Genomic DNA, 17,268 nt, shown 5'->3' with positions numbered 1-17,268 from the left:
CACTCCTGGTGGTGCCTGGCAACCATATGGGATGCTGGGGATCAAACCCAGTTCGGCCGCATGCAAGGCAAGCACCTTACCCTCTGTATTACCTCTCCAGCCCCCTTTGTTTAATTTTTGCGTCACACCAGCTATGCTCAGCAGGGCTTGCTCCTGGCTCTGTGCTCAGGGATCACTCCTGGCGGGGCTGGTACGTGGTGCTTGGGTAGAAGTGGGTTTCGCCCAAGCTCAGACCGTCTGAGGAGCCGAAAGCCAGAGTGATGAGTGGCTCCTTCTGTCCTCCAGCTCGAGACTCGCTGAGGTCTTGAGGCGCCTCATGGACCCCTCCGTGGTCTTCTCCACCAGAGGGAAGCCAGCTGCCCTTCCTACAGGCAGCCCCCCGCCCCCGACTGAGTTTGCTCACCTCCCCCCTCCGTATTTATCAGCCAAATCTGGTCAAGGGTGATGGTATTTGGGATGGAGACCCCTGTTTCCTTTCCAAGGAAACCAGCCTGCTCCCCGAGGGCCACCTCAAGAAAACTGGCCACAGATCCCCCTGGGTGGGGTTCCGAACCGACCACCCCCTGATGCTGACTGTGCCCGCCCGCCCTCGGCTCAGACCAGCCCCTCCCGTGCCTTCTCCAGGGGCCGTGGAGCCGCCCAGGGTGGCGGGGCGGGGGGGACATGGGGGAGGGGAGAGATGGCTCCACAGGGTAGAGGTGCATGTGAGGGAGCGTGGGGGGAGGGGGGAGTTTTGCTATGGGAGGTTTGATCTCCCATACCACTTGCAGTCCCCCAAATATTGCTGGATGTGTCCCACCCCTCCAAAAAAAAAAAAAAAAACAACTCCAAACAGAACAAAGCAAATGTGAAAGTGGGCGTCTGCCACCCCACCTGCTGTGTCTGAGGGCAGGCAGGCCCTGGGCCTCGTGGTTTCGTGGTGCGGGGGGGATGGAACTCGGGGTCTCACAGGGGCCAGGCATGCACTCTGTCTGCCCCACCCCTTACGGGGCTTAAATCGAAATGGATACGAGAGTACTTCTCAAGCCTTCCTCCCCCCCCCCCCCACCAGTGGGGCGCTGGAGCCATAGCACAGCAGGTGGGGCGTTTGCCTTGCACGCGGCCGACCCGGGTTCGATTCCCAGCATCCCATATGGTCCCCCAAGCACCACCAGGGGTAATTCCTGAGTGCAGAGCCAGGAGTGACCCCTGTGCATCGCCGGGTGTGACCCAAAAGGGAAAAAAAGTAAAAGCCTTGTCCCCCTGTAGCCCCTGTCCTGCCACCACATCTCCTTCCTGCAGTGCTCCCCTTGCCCCGCCCCCTGGTCTCATGTGCCCTCCCCCACCTGCTGACATGCTTTTCACCTTGTGACCCCCACCTCGGCTACCCTGAGAAACGCTGGTGTGGAGGGCATCTGTCCAGTCTCCTTGCCTCTCGAGGCCAGGGAGGGGGAGTCTGGAGCTTCTCGGGACTCTCCCTGACTGTGAGGAGACTGGACAGATGGCCTCTGAGGACAGGGAACTGCCCCCCACCCACACACACGCTCACTCGCTCCCTCACACGCGCCTCCCAGTACAGCCAGCTGCCCGCACCCCCGCACCCTGCCCGTCCAGGCTGGCGATGTGTCCAGGGCGCGGGGAGGGAAGAAGCGGCCGGTGGTGGCTCCGAGCTCCCTGCAGGGGCGCCCGCGCTGCAGCCTGATCCACCCCTGCCCTCCTCCCCTCTGCCCGCAGAGTTCCAGCGGCAGGAGAGCGTGCGGTCCCAGCACAGGGGCATCCAGCTCTACGACACGCCCTATGAGCCAGGGCCCCCCAGCGTCGACTCGGACTCCGAGAGCGCCGTCAGCCCCCGGCTGCGGGAGAGCAAGCTGCCCCAGGACGACGACAGGCCCGCCGACGAGTACGACCAGCCCTGGGAGTGGAACCGTGTCACCATCCCTGCCCTGGCCGGTAAGGAGGACCCCGGGGCTCCTCGGGCCCCCAGCTGCGGTGTCCCCTCTCCTTTCCCATCCCCAGGCCCAGATCTTCCCCCCCCCCCACCCCCCGCCGGCCTTGGGTGTGCGACCTCCATAGGTGAGGTTTCCTAAAGGGCCGTTGCCAAACCTGCCCCTGGCTCCTCATCGCCCCTGTCTAGAGAGCCGCCCGGCAAAGCTCTGGCAGCTTTCCCTTCCCCAGCCAGAAAACGGGGTGGTCCCAGCCCCGGCGGCCCAGAACCTCAGGGAAGATCCCGGGAGGCGAGCTGGATGACAAGCTGAGTGTCCCGGGCTCGGGGAAGGGGTGCCGGGTAATTGGGTGTGAAAATGGCTCCACGTAAAGCCACGGTGAGAGGCCATGGGGGGCCCCTCTGTACCGGGAGGAGCCCGTGGCATCAAGGCCAGCCCCTTTCCTCTGTCCCTCCTGTGCCGGGGGTGGCATCAGCCCCGGTGTCCTGTGCACGCGTCTGACTCCCCCGAGGGAAACGTGAACCGCCCAGTTGGCGCCACTGGGGCTCTCGGGTCAGTCCGCTCTGGGCACGAGGCGTGAGGCCAGGCATTACCAGCGAGTTCCCCAGGGGGGCATGGGGACAACCTGACACCACCTTCAGGAAGTCCTCCCTGACACCACCATCCCCTCCCCGCCCTCACCCCGGCCCGGGCCAGGCCTCTGCTCCTGCCACATGCCACACAAGTGTGTGTTCCGTTTGGATCACCGCCCCGGGAGCGCTGGCGCTGCCGCCACGCGGCACACCCCCTTTTGCCTGGCGCCCCCTTGAGTCCTAACACCTCCCTGCATTCTTCAGGAGAGGGTAAAAGGGCAGAGAAAGGGAGGAAGGGAAGGTCCCAGATAATGTCTATTTCCTAAACAACCGTGAGTCATCTCCGAGCCAGCCCGACGGCTGATTGGAAATCGCCCTGTCAGGGCGGGAGCGAGGACAGGAAGTGAGCGTTCAGCGAGGCCCAGTTATGCAACCGGCATGGGCTCCCCCGCAGGTGAGAGCCCGGCAGGTGTGGCTCCTGCGGCCCGCCTCCTCCAGGGCCGGCCCGACCGACCAACCGCAAGGTCGCGCTGGCATCTCGGGCACGGGCATGGCAGGGGCCCGTCTGAATCTTCCTCTCACCTGCGGGGTCTCTGATGGGGCCGTGGCCGAGTGCCGACAGGCCTCTCGGGGAACCTGAGCCCTGCCACCGTCCCGGCCCCCCTCCTCCTCCTGCTCCTCCTTCCTGTCGCTCCTCCCCGGCTCCCCTGCCACATTACCCCCCCCCCCCCAGCAAGGCATTCCCAGAATGCTTTGGGCCGGCACGAGGAAATTCACCATTGTGTTTGTTCCGGGAGCTTTCTGCTCTGTAATGAGTAACAGTTGTAATTAATGTTTAACACGTGTGAACAGCAGGTCTGCAGCGAGGAGGGCGGGGGCGGGGCGGGGGGGGGGGTGCGGGTGGTGTTTAAAGGAGAGAACTGGGCTAATATATTACGGAAGAACAGGTTTTTCCAGTTGAGTTTTCTGTTTGACATATAAATGAATTCATTTAGTAACCTGGAAGGGGGGGAAAAAAAAGAAGCAAGTGTTTAATCGTTTTGATACATTTGCTAATGAGATTGATAGAGGTGTTCCTTCCAATGCCTTTGTCTCCTGTGTGGAACACCCCCACACACACCCCCCCCCACACACACACACCCTGATGTGAGTGTGGCACTTGCTGGGCTTGGCTTGGCACTGGGGTGGGGGGTCTGTGGGCTGCTTGTGGCTAGAGATTGTGACGCCCGGTGAGATCAGAGGTTTGGCCTTGTCCACCCACGGGCCCCACCTAGATCCGTGCCTGGCCCCTTAACGAGCCCCAGGACTCCTTTCCGCTCAGGAGACCGGCCACCCCAGCTCCCCCTGGCACGCTCCACGCTGTCTGCCGGCACCCTGCAGGGCGGCGGCCTCCTTCTCTGCCTGCTGGAGTGGCCAGTCCTCAGGACGCCCCTGAGCGCGCTCACTGCCTGTGGGACCCGCTGCCGTGCTGGCAGTGGGGACACAGGTGTGGCCCTGGTGGCAGGGCGCCCCCTGACGGCCAGCTAGGTGGTTTGTTGCCTCCTGTCACTCTTGGCTCCTGTGGGCGGCCGCGGGCAGCAGGGCTGGGCTTTCATGGGTGGTGGGTTCCTGGCGGGGGAGGCGGGTCCCCTCTGTTCCTCTCCAGGCCACTCCCTGGGTGTCTGCAGGTGACGGTGTCTAGGACACGCAGGTTCACGTGACACAGAAAGAGGCAGGAGTGCAGGCCCCGGGCCTCGGGTTGCCAGGCGCAGGCTGCCAGCTCCTCGGGCAGGCTCAGGCGCGTGTGCCCAGGGTCGCTGGCTTCTGTTAGTTGCTACTGCTGTTTTGGGGGGCTTGGGCGGGGGGGACTCACGGTGCGGGGGAGGCACTCCCAGCTCCCCTTGGAGGGCAGTGTGGCTCCAGTGTACTTTCATATGCTCTGGCCCGACTGTGGGGGACCCCCCCAAGGCTGCGAGTGCAGTGCTCAGGGGTCCCCATGGAGCCTGGGACGCAACGTGGAAGGCCCGTGCTCCAGCCCTTTGAGTTTCTCCCCAGCCAGAAACTGCCTTTCATAGACGCCCATGACGACAGTAACACCCTTTTGTTTGTTTGGAGGCTTGGGGCCGTGTGCCTGGCAGTGCTCAAGGGTCCAATCCTAGCTCCGTGCTCTGGGGGTCACTCCTGGCAGGGCTCGGGGGAGGATCATATATATTGCCGGGGATCAAACCAGGGTGGACAGGTTGCGCCCTGTACCATTGCCCTGGCCCGCTAACAGGCGTTTTAAATTTTTGTTTGTTTGTGATGGAACCCCGGGGCCTCATGGAGGCCAGGGCTAGACGGCGTAAGCCCACCCCGCCCCGCCCCATTCTGTGGTTTCTGGAGACTGTGTGGACAGGATCTGCAGTGACCTCACTCAGGCCTCGGAGTCAGACAGACAGTCAGGGATTGCGTGGAACCGTTCGTTCAGAACAGACTCATGCCTCTTCCCGGGGCAGCGGGGTGGGGCCAGGCTGGGCGGCTGGTGTGCCAGCCCCGGTGGGCGGGAAGGCGGTCAGTTTGCCTCCAAAGCTGCCTCGGCCTCAGCATTTGGGTACCGAGTCCTTCTTTTTAGGAGTTTTCTCCTGGCGTGGCCTGACTGAGGCCATGTAGCAGCCACGGGGCAGGGTCTTTGCCCCTGGCGGGGATGCCCCCACTCTGTTGGGGTGGGGGGCTGTAGAAAAAGAGGGCATAAGCGGGCACCTGCTGCAGGCGCCACCACCCCCGACCCCCCGGCCCAGGCCCAGGCCCCAGGTGCAAGCCGTGTTCCCGGGCCCCAGGAGCGGCTGGACGCCAGCCTCGCGGCCTCTGAGTGTGGCCGTCACCGCCTGCCCTCACAATGGGGACCTCTGTCCTCGGGGCCCGCCCCCAGCGTGCAGCCGGCCACAGCGCCCCAGGGCCTGCACGTGGCTACAAGGTGAGCAAGCACAGAGGCCTCTGTTGGGGGCCCGGGAGCACGGGCGTCCAGGAGCCAGGTCCAGGGGCCCCCGGGTGAGCCAGGGAAGTGGGCACAACCTCTGCCTTCCTGGGGGGCAGCAGCGAGGGGGGCTTCGCTTCTCAGCACCTCCCTGCCAGGTGCCCATGTGAGTTCAGAGAAACGGGGGTGGGGGGATGTCCCAGAACTGTGGGGCCAGCCTGTCCCCAGGCATCTCCTATCAGGGTCCATCTCCCACCTACCCCGTAACTGGGGCCACGGCAGGAGACTGGGGGTCAGGTGGTAGGACAGGAAGGAAATGGGGTCATCAGGCAGCCACAGTGGGGACAGGCTCAGGGACAGGCTGCTCCCCACGCTCTCTGCGCAGCCCAGCACAGCGGGGAACTGAGACCCAGGTCTCTGAGCCCCGAGTTCATTGCTTCCTCCCTTTCCCACCCGTGGTCACTCTGCTCAGGGGCCCCCCTTCACCCCCTGGGGTGACTCGGAGGGTGTTGGTCAGACCGTGGAACCTCTCCCCTTCCCAGGTCAACGTACCCCACGGCACCCCTAGGTGAAGAGAGGCCACCCGGGGCCTCCTGGACAGAGGGGCCCAAGGCAGGGGGCCCCGGCCAGTACGGCAGCTACTGCTGCCCCCGCCTCTGCCAATCCCCGCCCGCCCCGGCCAGTCGCTTGTCCCCTGATGGCTGTGAAGTCACGCCCAGAGCAGCAGGGAGTTGGGGCCATGGGTCTGGAGGCACCTGCCACCGCCAGTGGTGTCTGAGGGACACTCCCAGCGGTGGGACTGGGGTCCGCCTCATCGCCCCGGGTGAGCACTGTCACCCAGGTCCTTCCTCCACAGACGGATGCAGGTTCTTTGATCCGTTTGCTGAGCTGCTCCCGATACCTGCCACGCGCCAGGCCCTGGTCTGGTCTGCCAGGGCCGGGGCGTGGGGAACGCCGTGTTGTTCCCCGAGCAGAACAAAGTCCTCCCGGGCTTCCGAGTGTCTGGCACTCTGGTGGGCACTGGGGGAAGAAGATGGGTTGGGGCGGTCGAGTGCACGCCCGCATGTGTGAGGCCCTGGGCTCCAGCCCCCAAAGCAGTAGGGCCTCGGGCACCAGCACCCGGAGAGGCCATTCTCATCTGACCACAGAGGAGGGCTCTCCTGGGGGAGGGGAGAGTCGCCCTTCCCGGGGCTGGGCCCCTGCACGCCCGTCTGTCGCTCAGCAGCTCTATAAGCCAGAGAGATGCAGCGCAGTGAGGGTGCTTGCCTTGCACCTGTGAGGGTGTGTGTGTGTGTGTGTGTGTGTGTGTGTGTGTGTGTGTGTGTGTGTGTGTGTGTGTGTGTGTGTGTGTGTGTGTGTGTGTGTGTGTGTGTGTGTGTGTGTGTGTGTGTGTGTGTGTGTGTGTGTGTGCGCGCGCGCGCGCGCGCGCGCGCGCCCCGCATCACCCAGCAGAGGCAGCGCAGTGAGGGTGCTTGCCTTGCACCTGTGAGGGTGTGTGTGTGTGTGTGTGTGTGTGTGTGTGTGTGTGTGTGTGTGTGTGCCCGCATCACCCAGCAGAGGCAGCGCAGTGAGGTTGGGTGTGTGTGTGTGTGTGTGTGTGTGTGTGTGTGTGTGTGTGTGTGTGTGTGTGTGTGCCCCGCATCACCCAGCAGAGGCAGCGCAGTGAGGGTGCTTGCCTTGCACCTGTGAGGTTGTGTGTGTGTGTGTGTGTGTGTGTGTGTGTGTGTGTGTGTGTGTGTGTGTGTGTGTGTGCGCGCGCGCGCGCGCGCCCCGCATCACCCAGCAGAGGCAGCGCAGTGAGGGTGCTTGCCTTGCACCTGTGAGGGTGTGTGTGTGTGTGTGTGTGTGTGTGTGTGTGTGTGTGTGTGTGCCCGCATCACCCAGCAGAGGCAGCGCAGTGAGGTTGGGTGTGTGTGTGTGTGTGTGTGTGTGTGTGTGTGTGTGTGTGTGTGTGTGTGTGTGTGTGTGTGTGTGTGTGTGCCCCGCATCACCCAGCAGAGGCAGCGCAGTGAGGGTGCTTGCCTTGCACCTGTGAGGTTGTGTGTGTGTGTGTGTGTGTGTGTGTGTGTGTGTGTGTGTGTGTGTGTGTGTGTGTGCCCCGCATCACCCAGCAGAGGCAGACCCCCACGCCTGGCTCTTCCAGAGCCCATGGCTGAGCCATGGTGTCGAGCCATTGCGCCCTCCATCCCCAGGCTGCAGGGCCAGCAGCAGATCATGCCAGGGGAGCTCAGGTTATGGGTCACGGGTCAGGGGGAGCCGAGGGGGCCGGAACTGTGGAGGGCAGGGCCAGAACAAAGGGCTCCAGGCTCAAGGGGGCTTGGAACCCAGTATGGCAGGCACTGCGGGGAGCATGTGGAGCCCGGGGGTCATGGGGGTGGGGCAGAGACGTCCAGGAGGTCAGATGGGCACTGGGAGAGCTGGCGTGGCCGAGACCCTGTGGCAGACGGGAGTTGGAACATGTTGATCTTGTCTGTGCCGAGACGACACTTCCTAAGCTCCCTGTCTGGGGGAGGAAGAGGAGGGAAGTTCCCGCCCCACCTCGCGGGCTGATCGGGGAGAGGGGCCCGGGGCCCCAGGCTCTGAGAGCAGGACCACGTGCCACTGTGCCGTCCCCAGGGGCGAGAGCAGGGGCACTGGGACCAGGGCTGGCCTAGGAGACGGGGAGGCACCCAGGGCAGGAGGGAGCAGGGAACGGGGAAGACCGAGGACAGGGACACCTGCCGTCCTCAGTGGGGGGAGGATTCCAGGGCAGGGTGAGCCTCGCCCAGGACACCCCGGTCCTGGGCTCCAGGCCTGCCCCAGCCCCTCAGAGACCCCCAAAGGGAACCGCATCTCTCTCCCCGTCCCATCCCAGTGAGGGGCGGCATCTCGGGCCTCGTATGTGGACAAGAATCGAAGTTGGGACTAGTTGGCATCACGGACTGGATGAGGAGTCCAGGGTGAGAAGTGCGGGGTCGCTCCTGAGCACCACTGGGTGTGGACCACGGGGTACTCCGCCCCAAATAACAGACGTAATAAACCTACCATTCCAGTCAAAGTGAGGACAGGGTCCCCCACAGGCTTGGCATCTCAGCCGGAGGGAGGAAGGTCTCCTAAAAACGGGGGGGGGGGGGGTGGTTCTGGAGCACATCATGGAGGCTGGTCCTGGCATCCGGCCAGGAGGGTCACCTGGGTTCTCCTATCCCCGAGGGCAGGTGAAGTGGGCTCAGCCCAGACCCCGTCCCCAAGCCTCACTGCCCCCACCTGTCATCGCCAGGGGCTATTAATGAGATTCTTTCTTCCGGACCAGACCCAGGGGTGGAATAATTCATTTTCCTCTCCCTGAATGCAGATTTTCTTTTGCGGGCTTGTGCTTTTCTTTTTTTTTTTTTTTGTCTTTTTTTTTTTTTTAAATCCTCTACAGAAAATCACTAAATTAAAAGAATTGCCATTTTCAATTGCAGATTAAAGAGAAACTTAATTAGAAGGTACGAAAGCAGTTGTTTTTAGAGCTTTTGTTCTTAACCTGTTTGTGTGTGTGTGTGTGTGTGTGTGTGTGTGTGTGTGTGTGTGTGTGTGTGTTGGTTTGTTGGGTTTTTTTTTCTCTTCCCCTGTGTGCTACTGATTCACTGCGCTTGGAGTTTGTGTGTTTTTAGGTGAAGTGATTTGCCTAATTAAGGCTGTCATTCATCACCACCTGTTCCTGCTAAAATATATGGCTGGATTATTAAGCTTGCAAGCGAATGTATGAATTAATTCAGTGGGGAATTACGGTGTTGACTAGGACGTTATTAGGTTTTATCCAATTTATCTGGTGCGAAAACCGATATTTTTCCCAGGAACGCAGAACAGCAGCTCATTAAGTCTCTCTGCTCGCCCCCTGGGCACCCGTGTTGTTGGAGGGGGGGGTGTGCGGGAGGGGGTAGGTGGGGGTCAGAGGGCACAGCTTCTGCCCCGGGGTGGGGCGAGCTCATTCATGGGGAGTCAGACTGGTTAACGGGCAGCCAAGGTCCCGGGGCACAGCCCAGGTGGGCCTGAGGGGAGGGTAGGTAAGGGGAGGCTTCTCGCTAGAAGAGGCTCCTGAAAGAACAAGTGGGGTCCACAGAGTGGGAGTCATGGTGAACCCCCCCATCGTGAACGGGAAGAGAAGCTGGTCACCACGTGTGGTGCCAACCAGGTGCCATGCCTGCTGTGCCCGGCCCCTACCACATGCTCACCCACCTTCCACCTCTATTGTTTTTTTCTTTTTTTGACTTGGCTAATTACTCGACCCCCGAGCCTGTTTCTCTGAACAGTGTCCGCACGGCAGAGCCCGGCAAGCTCCCCATGGTGTATTGGATATGCCAAAAACAGTGACAACAAGTCTCACAATGGAGACGTTACTGGTGCCCCCTTGAGCAAATCGATGAACAGTGGGACAGACTTGGCTTTGGAGCCACACCCAGCAGTGCTCAGGGCTCACCCCTGGCTTTGTGCTCAGGGGACCCTCAGGGGTGCCAGGCATCAAACCCAGGCCGGTGACCTTTGAGGCAAGCGCCTTAACAGCCGTCCTTTCTCTTCGCACACCATCACACCCCTATTTTGTAATCAGTTAGCTTTTTTTTTTTTTTTTTAAAGAGCGGCTGTAGGTTCATGATAAAACTGAGCAGAAGGCTCTGAGCGCCCCCATGATACCTGCCCCCCAGCCTCCTCTCCAGCCCAGTAACCGTGTTCAGAAATCGGTCCCGGGAAAGCCTGAGAGTCACTGTCCTCTTGTCTGAGAATGAAGCCAGAGTCCTTTGCCAGCCCACCTCGTGTCCCTGGTCTGGCCCCAGCGCCCTCTGCCCACCCCCCTACACACACACACACACCCCCCCCTTATTCCCCTAGGAAATAAACTCAAACTGGACTCTGCCTGTGCCCTCTGCCCACCCCCTACACACACACACACACACACACACACACACACACACACACACACACACACACACACACACACACACACACACACACACACACACACACACACACACACACACACACACACCCCTACCTTATTCCCCTAGGAAATAAACTCATACTGGACTCTGCCTGTCCCCTGTTCCCCCCCCCCCCCCCCGCGACCTCCACAGGACGACTCCCGGCCACCCCCTTGCCCATGTCAGCAGCATGGGGGGGCCGTGACCCGCACTCCACCCTCGCCCTCCTTGCTAGACCCTGAGTTCCATCTCTGTGCCCTCCCCCTGGGGCTGTGCAGGGGTGCCAGGGGTGGGGGTGGGGTGCTCAGGTCTGGGCTGCGCTGCCCTGCTGCCTCGGCCGGTGCCCAGGTACCCTTCTGGCAGCCCAGGATTTTCTGCCAGGGTGTTGCCCTTCGCCCGAAGGGAGCCCAGTGCCCTCAGGCCCGGGCTGGGGAGGAAGGAGTATGGGAGGGGACCCCACTGTGCCGTGTGCAGCTCAGGCCTCACTTTGGAGCGCGTGCCATGGGGGGCCTTATAGGAGCACTCAGCAAAGAGGGAGCTGGAGGGGCCCTTCCTGCCCCCAGCTTCGCAGGGTTGGCCCAGGGGAAGCAGGTCTGGGGCAGCAAGTGAGGAGCAGCTTTGTCCCCTGAGAACCGTGCAGGGCGCAGAACTCCTCAGCCCCCGCCCTCTCAGCCCCCACGTGTGCACACACGTTTCTTGCTCTCCTCGCGGGAGGTTGCAGGGGCTTCCTCGGAGAGCAGGGCCCCTGGAGACGCCCCTGGAGATGTCTCACACACACACACACACACACACACCAGCCCCTGGAAGGCCCCCACCCGGGTCCCTCGGGCCATGGCCACGGCGAGCTGTTCGTTCCCAGCTGAGCACTCAGCTGCCCCCATGCTGTGCATCACCCCTCAGCACCCCGTGGGCCGGGCCGGGCCCTGGGTCGCTCTCACTCTCCATCCCTCTCTCTCCTCCCCCCGCAGCCCAGTTTAACGGCAACGAGAAACGTCAGTCCCCCTCGCCTTCCCGGGATCGGCGGCGCCAGCTTCGAGCTCCTGGAGGGGGCTTCAAGCCCATCAAGCACGGGAGCCCCGAGTTCTGCGGGATCCTGGGAGAGAGAGTGGACCCTGCTGTCCCGCTGGAGAAGCAAATGTAAGTCAGGGGGGCGGGGGGGCACTGCTGGCCCAACGCCAGCATGGCACGAGGCGGCCTCACCCACTGGCCCGGCCTGAGTCTTCGGCTCCCATGGCCGTCGGCGGCCCTGCCCACCACCTGAGCAGGCTGACCCTGAGCGTGCCTTTGCCCCACGCTCTCCTCTGCTGCGTCCGCGCAGTGGCTGCGATCCTGCACCTGTCGGCCTGGTGCTCGCGCCCTCGCCGGGGTCCTTCCCAGCTCCCTTCCCGGAGGTCCCACACCTCCAGGGGGAGTCTCGTCCCCGGCTTTCCTCCTTCCTCCTCAGCACAGGGGCTGCCCTTGCCCACCCCTGCCCTTGACCTGGATCCCCAGCCTCCCTCTGCATGCAACTGGTCTCTGCGGGGCGCTCTTGGCGTGCCTCTCAGTCTGTCCTTCCCGCTCCGCTCCTGTCCCGCTCCTGACCATCCACAAGCCCAGGCTGCACCGAGCTGCTCTGAGCCCTTGGGACAGCCCAAAGCCCACCCAGCTCTGGGTTGGTAGCACCAATGTCACACACACACCAGTCCCAGCATCTCTCTCTCTTTTTTTTTTTTTTTTTTTTGCTTTTTGGGTCACACCTGGCGATGCACAGGGGTTACTCCTGGCTCTGCACTCGGGAAGTACCCCTGGCAGCGCTCAGGGGACCATATGGGATGCTGGGAATCGAACCCGGGTCAGCCACATGCAAGGCAAACGCCGTACCCGCTGTGCTATCGCTCCAGCCCCAGTCCCAGCATCTCCTGCAGGGTCGGTAGCACCGATGTCACACACACACACACACACACACACACACACACACACACACACACACACACACACACACACACACACACCCCAGTCCCAGCCGATGTCACACACACACACACACACACACACACACACACACACACACACACACACACACACACACACACACACACACACACACACACACACACACACACACACACACACACACACACACACACACACACACACACACACCCCAGTCCCAGGAGGAAACAGGAACTGTGAGAGGTATGGGGTCTTGGCCAGGCCCTTGTGGCACCAAGTGCAGAAAGGCTGCCCCCACTGTCCCCTCCCTCCCCTCTGCCTGTGCCCAGCTGGCACCCTGCAAGGCCAGAAGCCTCAGTTCCCCTGCCCTGCTGGGGCCAGTCTCTGCAGCAGGGCCCGGGGGATCCGGGTCTCCGCCGGCAGGAAACACTCGCTGGCGGGGCAGGATGCTGGGCTGGATGCTGCGCTTCCCGAGTGACCTCATGCTGCAGCCCCCGCGCCCGCTGTCCCCAGCACGCACTCAGGGCACACGTGCTGCCGCTGGCTGGAGTGGGGGTGGTCAGTTCTTCCCCCCCTACTGGTGGCACGGCAGGCTGGGCTGGCTTCACATCAAAGGGCGCCTTTTCAAAGATCCCAGAGGACACGCCCCCCGGCGACCTGGGAGCTGCCCCCTGCCCTGGCCATGGTCTGTGAGGGTCAGCTGGCCTAGCTCTCGCCCTCCTCCCGCCCTGGGTGGGGGGCGCTGGGGAGGGGGCACCAGGGCCTCCCGCTCCCCATTCCTTTCCTGTCTCCGCCCAGCAAGACTCTGGGCCAAGTTTGCAGTTGGGACTGGCTCTGCCGCCCCTCTCTCTGGCTGCCGACTCCCCGGGGATTATTCTGGCCCGCCAAGGCCTGACTCATCACCCGAGAGGCACGTCGGGGTAAAGCCCCTCTTGGGCAGAACCAGGTGGCTGGGTGGAGGCTCCCCTACTCCCCCTCCCGGGCTGGTGCTGCTTCAGAGAGGAGGAGACACCTGGGCCTTCGTGCCCCCAGCTCAGGGGGTGCTGAGGCCCTAGGGGCTGCCCCACGTTAGCACGTGGCCACACGTCCTCTCGGGGACCCACGGCCCCAGCCTTCCTGGGACCCTGGGGAAAGATGCTTAGCACGCCCCGTCACCTGCTGTGCTCTCGCCACCCGCACTCGAGCACGTCCTAGCTGCAAACGTCTTCGGTGTAAACCAAACACCTTGGTCCCTCTTGTCCTCCGGCTCTCGCCCCCTTGAGAGGTTCAGCCGTCGGGGCTGGTGCTTGTCTGGGCCACCCCTTCATCCCCCGTGCCCAGCACCACCCTGGCACATAATAGGTGCCCATTTAAGAGTGTCCAGTGACGCCCAGCCCCTGGAGAGCCGTGCCGCTCCCCTCCCACTCTCTCCACGCCCTGCTGTCCCCCCTCCACCACCTTGAGCTTTATTGGGGTGTTGCCTGACTCCCAGCGGTGCTCAGGGCTTGCTCCTGGCCAAGGGTGGGCTACACGGGTGGGGCAGCCCTCTGGCTCCGCTTTCTCCAGCAGGCTCCAGGCGGGCCTCTCGCACTCAGGTGCACCCCGGCAGCCTTCCTCAGCGGTCACTTGAGCCCACCTGCTCCCGGTGGGATTGTGTGTGGGACTGTGGCAGCCCCCCCTCCCTCTGGGGTGCTCCCCTCTCACTCTCCTGGAGCTGAGAGAGATGGGTGGAGCGAGAACTGTTTCCACCCCCTGCCGCCCGGCCGTGCTTCAGCCCTGCCATCCGGCCCCTCTGCTTCTCTTCCAGACCCCACATCTCGCCCCCTCCCTCCATCCCTGCCCCACCTGTGATACAGGGAGAAATGCCCACAGGGTAGAGGATGCATCCCTTTGGGCCGCATGCTGTGACCCCACCGGTCACAGCGCTGGGGTCCCCCTGCACGAGGGAGTTTGGCACATGTGCTGATGTCCCAGGGAGTGGCCTCAGAAGGAGAGTGAATCCTGACCCACATCTTGCCCCACCCCCACCCCCCATCTCCTACCCCAGCCAGCCCAGGCCAGCCCAGACCCCTCTCTGTAGCAGGCCCTGCGCTCTCCGCCCCCGCTCCCCTCCCCCGGGTGTCACGCAGCCCAGCCCTGTGCTACCTGCCCGCTTGTTCCCTCTGTCGCACAGCTTGTGTCCGTGCAGGCGTCCGGTGGGGTCTCCGCCCGTTCCCGGGACCTCCTGACGTCAGGGTGCGGGCTGGCTTCGGGCCCTGACGCTCTGCCCTCTCTCCCCAGATGGTATCACGGCTCCATCAGCCGAGGGGATGCCGAGAACCTGCTGCGGCTGTGCAAGGAGTGCAGCTACCTGGTGCGGGACAGTCAGACCAGCAGGCACGACTACTCCCTCTCCCTGAAGTGAGTGCGGGGCCCGCCTCTCTCCCGCAGCTGGAGGCCGCCTGCCCCCAGTGCCGTCTGAGCCTGGCCTGAGCATGTCCCTGGTGCTGGGCGAGGGGACAGAGGCTCCCAGGGCGGGGGAGGCGGGGAGCACCATGGGTTGTGGTTTCAGGTCGCCCCAGGGGTCCTCCGCCCCGGTGGGGTGCAGGATGCAGAGCTTTCCAGGTTTTCTCAGGCTGCCGTCTTTCTTGGAAAAGCCACCAAGCGCCCTCCTGGTGGGGCTGGGAGGGGGCTGTCCGAGAGACCATGTGCCTGGCGTGCAGGAGGCCTGGGTTTGGTCCCTGAAAACGGGAGGGGACAGGAATCCTGGGGCTGGGGCTGGGGTGCCAAGCGCTGGAGCACCTGCTTTGCATGCAAGATACCCCACCCCCAGCCCCTCTGGGCGTGGCCCTGGCACCTGCCTCCCGCCTGGGGCCACATGCACTCAGGCCCCAGGAAAGCACAGGGTTGGCGAGAGAATCTCAGGCTCCATAGACGTTTCCTAGCCAGGAGGGAGGCAGGAAGGGCCGAGATTGGAAAGTCCCGTGAAGAGGCTCTTTGGGGTCCCAAGGGATGCTGCAGGTTCCGGCCTTGAGTGTGTGTGTGGGGGGGGGGGTGTGCGCGAGCTCACGCGTGTGTGTGTGTGTGTGTGTGTGTCCGACTAGGCATGGGAAGGAGGGCTCAAAGCCGGGAAGTTTGCCACCGAACAGGCAGGAGTCAGGCTCAGCTGTGCGGAGTCCAGCGGGGGGACCCCAAACCCCCACACACTGGGCCGTCCCAAGTCCATTGGGGGGGGTGGCCTCCGGGCACCTGCAGTGCCACCCTCCAAGGCCAGCCGAGTGGCACCTCTCCGGGACAGGCCTCCCCGAGGGCTGGCTGGTTCTTGGTGCCCCCCAGGCTCTGCCTCTCTCTCTTCCCCCACTCTTGGGGGCGGGGCAGTAGTCACACCGCCCTGGTGGCAGAGGCTCCGTCTCACCTGCCAGGTGCTGCTAGCGGAGTCCCACGGCCTTCTGAGCTCCTCTGTTTGGAAGGTTTTAGGACTTGCCAAGGGGGGCAGTCCTGGGCGGGGTCCAGACGGGGTGGGTGCAGAGGGAACGAGGTGGGGCTGGAGTTTGGAGTTTGACCATTTGGTTTGCTTCCAGGCTGAGAGCTGATGGTTGGAACCCCTCTCTCTCTCTCTCTCTCTCTCTCTCTCTCTCTCCCCCCCCCCCAAGGTTCCCATCTCTCCCAGGGCAGGGAGGGGTGCTGCCTCCTGCTCTGAGAGCTGCACGGCGCCTCCTGGTTCCTGCACTGGACACCCAGTGCTGGACCTCCCCACCCATGCACCCATCCGCAGTCTCCCCTTCCTCTTGCCTTCCTGGGAGGTGCTGGGTGCAGGGCGGGGCGGAACAAGCTGACGGGCTGCGGTGGGCGCACGAGCACTGAGTTAAGGTTGTTTTTCTTGCTCCTCGTCCCCCATTGATTTATAGAGTGGAGAAGGAGAGAGTTTTCAAACAGGAGGCTGGCCTGGGTCTGGGCAGGCGGGCAAGTGATTAATCTTAGTTTGCGGCCGCTGACAGCCAGAAGCAAGAAATAATGACGGTTTGCGGGGTGGGAGAGCGGGGCGCAGACTAGCTGCCTGCCCTTCTCCTGGCCTCAGGGACCCCCACCATCTCGTGAGTCGCCCCTGGCCGGTTCGGCTCCGGAGCTTCATCATGGCAGCCTGCTCCCGTGGGCAAGCCCCCCAGCCCCCACCCACCTGAACGGTCCTGGGGCCCCCAGCCCTCCTCCCTTCACTGCAGGCTTGCAGGGAAGCGCTGTGTGCTGCCCGGTGGTGCCAGCGCTGCTGAGAGGGCTGGAGGGGAGGGGGCGGGTAGCCACGCTGGCATGGAAACTGGCATGTGGGAAGGGCAGCATCTACAGTCCCATTGCCCTGGGCAGGAATTGCCCAGGGGTAGGGAAGGTTGTTGTTGTTGTTGTTGTTGTTGTTGTTTTCCTTTTTGGGTCACACCCAGTGATGCTCAGGAGTCACTCCTGGCTCTGCACTCAGGAATGACTCCTGGCGGTGCTCGGGGGACTATATAATGTGCTGAAATTGAACCCAATTTGGCCACGTGCAAGGCAAGCGCCCTACCCACTGTGCTATTGCTCTGGTCCGAGAGAAAAGATTCTCATATACCCCCACGCCTATACACACGCACAGGTGCACGTGCATGCACCCCGGGACAGGTCACTTCCAGGACCCGGGTGCCCACTCTGCTGTATCAGAGCAGGGTGGTCAGGTGGACGGTCTCTGGGCTCTCTGAAACTCGGTTTCCCCGTTTGTACCTGAGTTTTGTCAGTGATGAGACACGGGTCTTTGTGGAGTGAGTATTGGCACGTGCCCAGCGTGCAGCTAAGTGACCTCGCGTCAGGCGAGGGGCAGCTCACTGACCCCCGTCACAGAGCCACGGGTTGTGGGCCCGGCGTGGTTCACTGCCTCCTGGTTTACCTGGCGTCGGCCCTGGCCCACTGCACCGCCTCCTGGTGAGGTGTTCCCGGCACGGATTGAGAGCCGCCTCTAACTGGCTGCCTACAAGTGAGACTCGAAATCGGTC

At 63.0% G+C, this 17,268-nt stretch overlaps 1 protein-coding gene across 1 annotated transcript in view; it reads left to right on the top strand.

Annotated features, from left to right (window-relative positions):
- Window positions 1–17,268, top strand: part of SHB (SH2 domain containing adaptor protein B) — a 107,136-nt gene that overhangs the window by 78,238 nt on the left and 11,630 nt on the right. The window contains exons 3-5 of the mRNA XM_012934906.2: window positions 1,714–1,929; window positions 11,332–11,500; window positions 14,555–14,674. Of these exons, the coding sequence (XP_012790360.2) occupies window positions 1,714–1,929; window positions 11,332–11,500; window positions 14,555–14,674 (505 nt within the window). The remainder of the gene's footprint in view (window positions 1–1,713; window positions 1,930–11,331; window positions 11,501–14,554; window positions 14,675–17,268) is intronic.

The sequence above is a fragment of the Sorex araneus genome, chromosome 1, assembly GCF_027595985.1.
Source record: "Sorex araneus isolate mSorAra2 chromosome 1, mSorAra2.pri, whole genome shotgun sequence".
NCBI classification, from domain to species: Eukaryota; Metazoa; Chordata; class Mammalia; order Eulipotyphla; family Soricidae; genus Sorex; species Sorex araneus.
The sequence above is the reverse complement of the archived record's forward strand: the minus strand, read 5'-3'. Positions and strand labels throughout refer to the sequence as shown.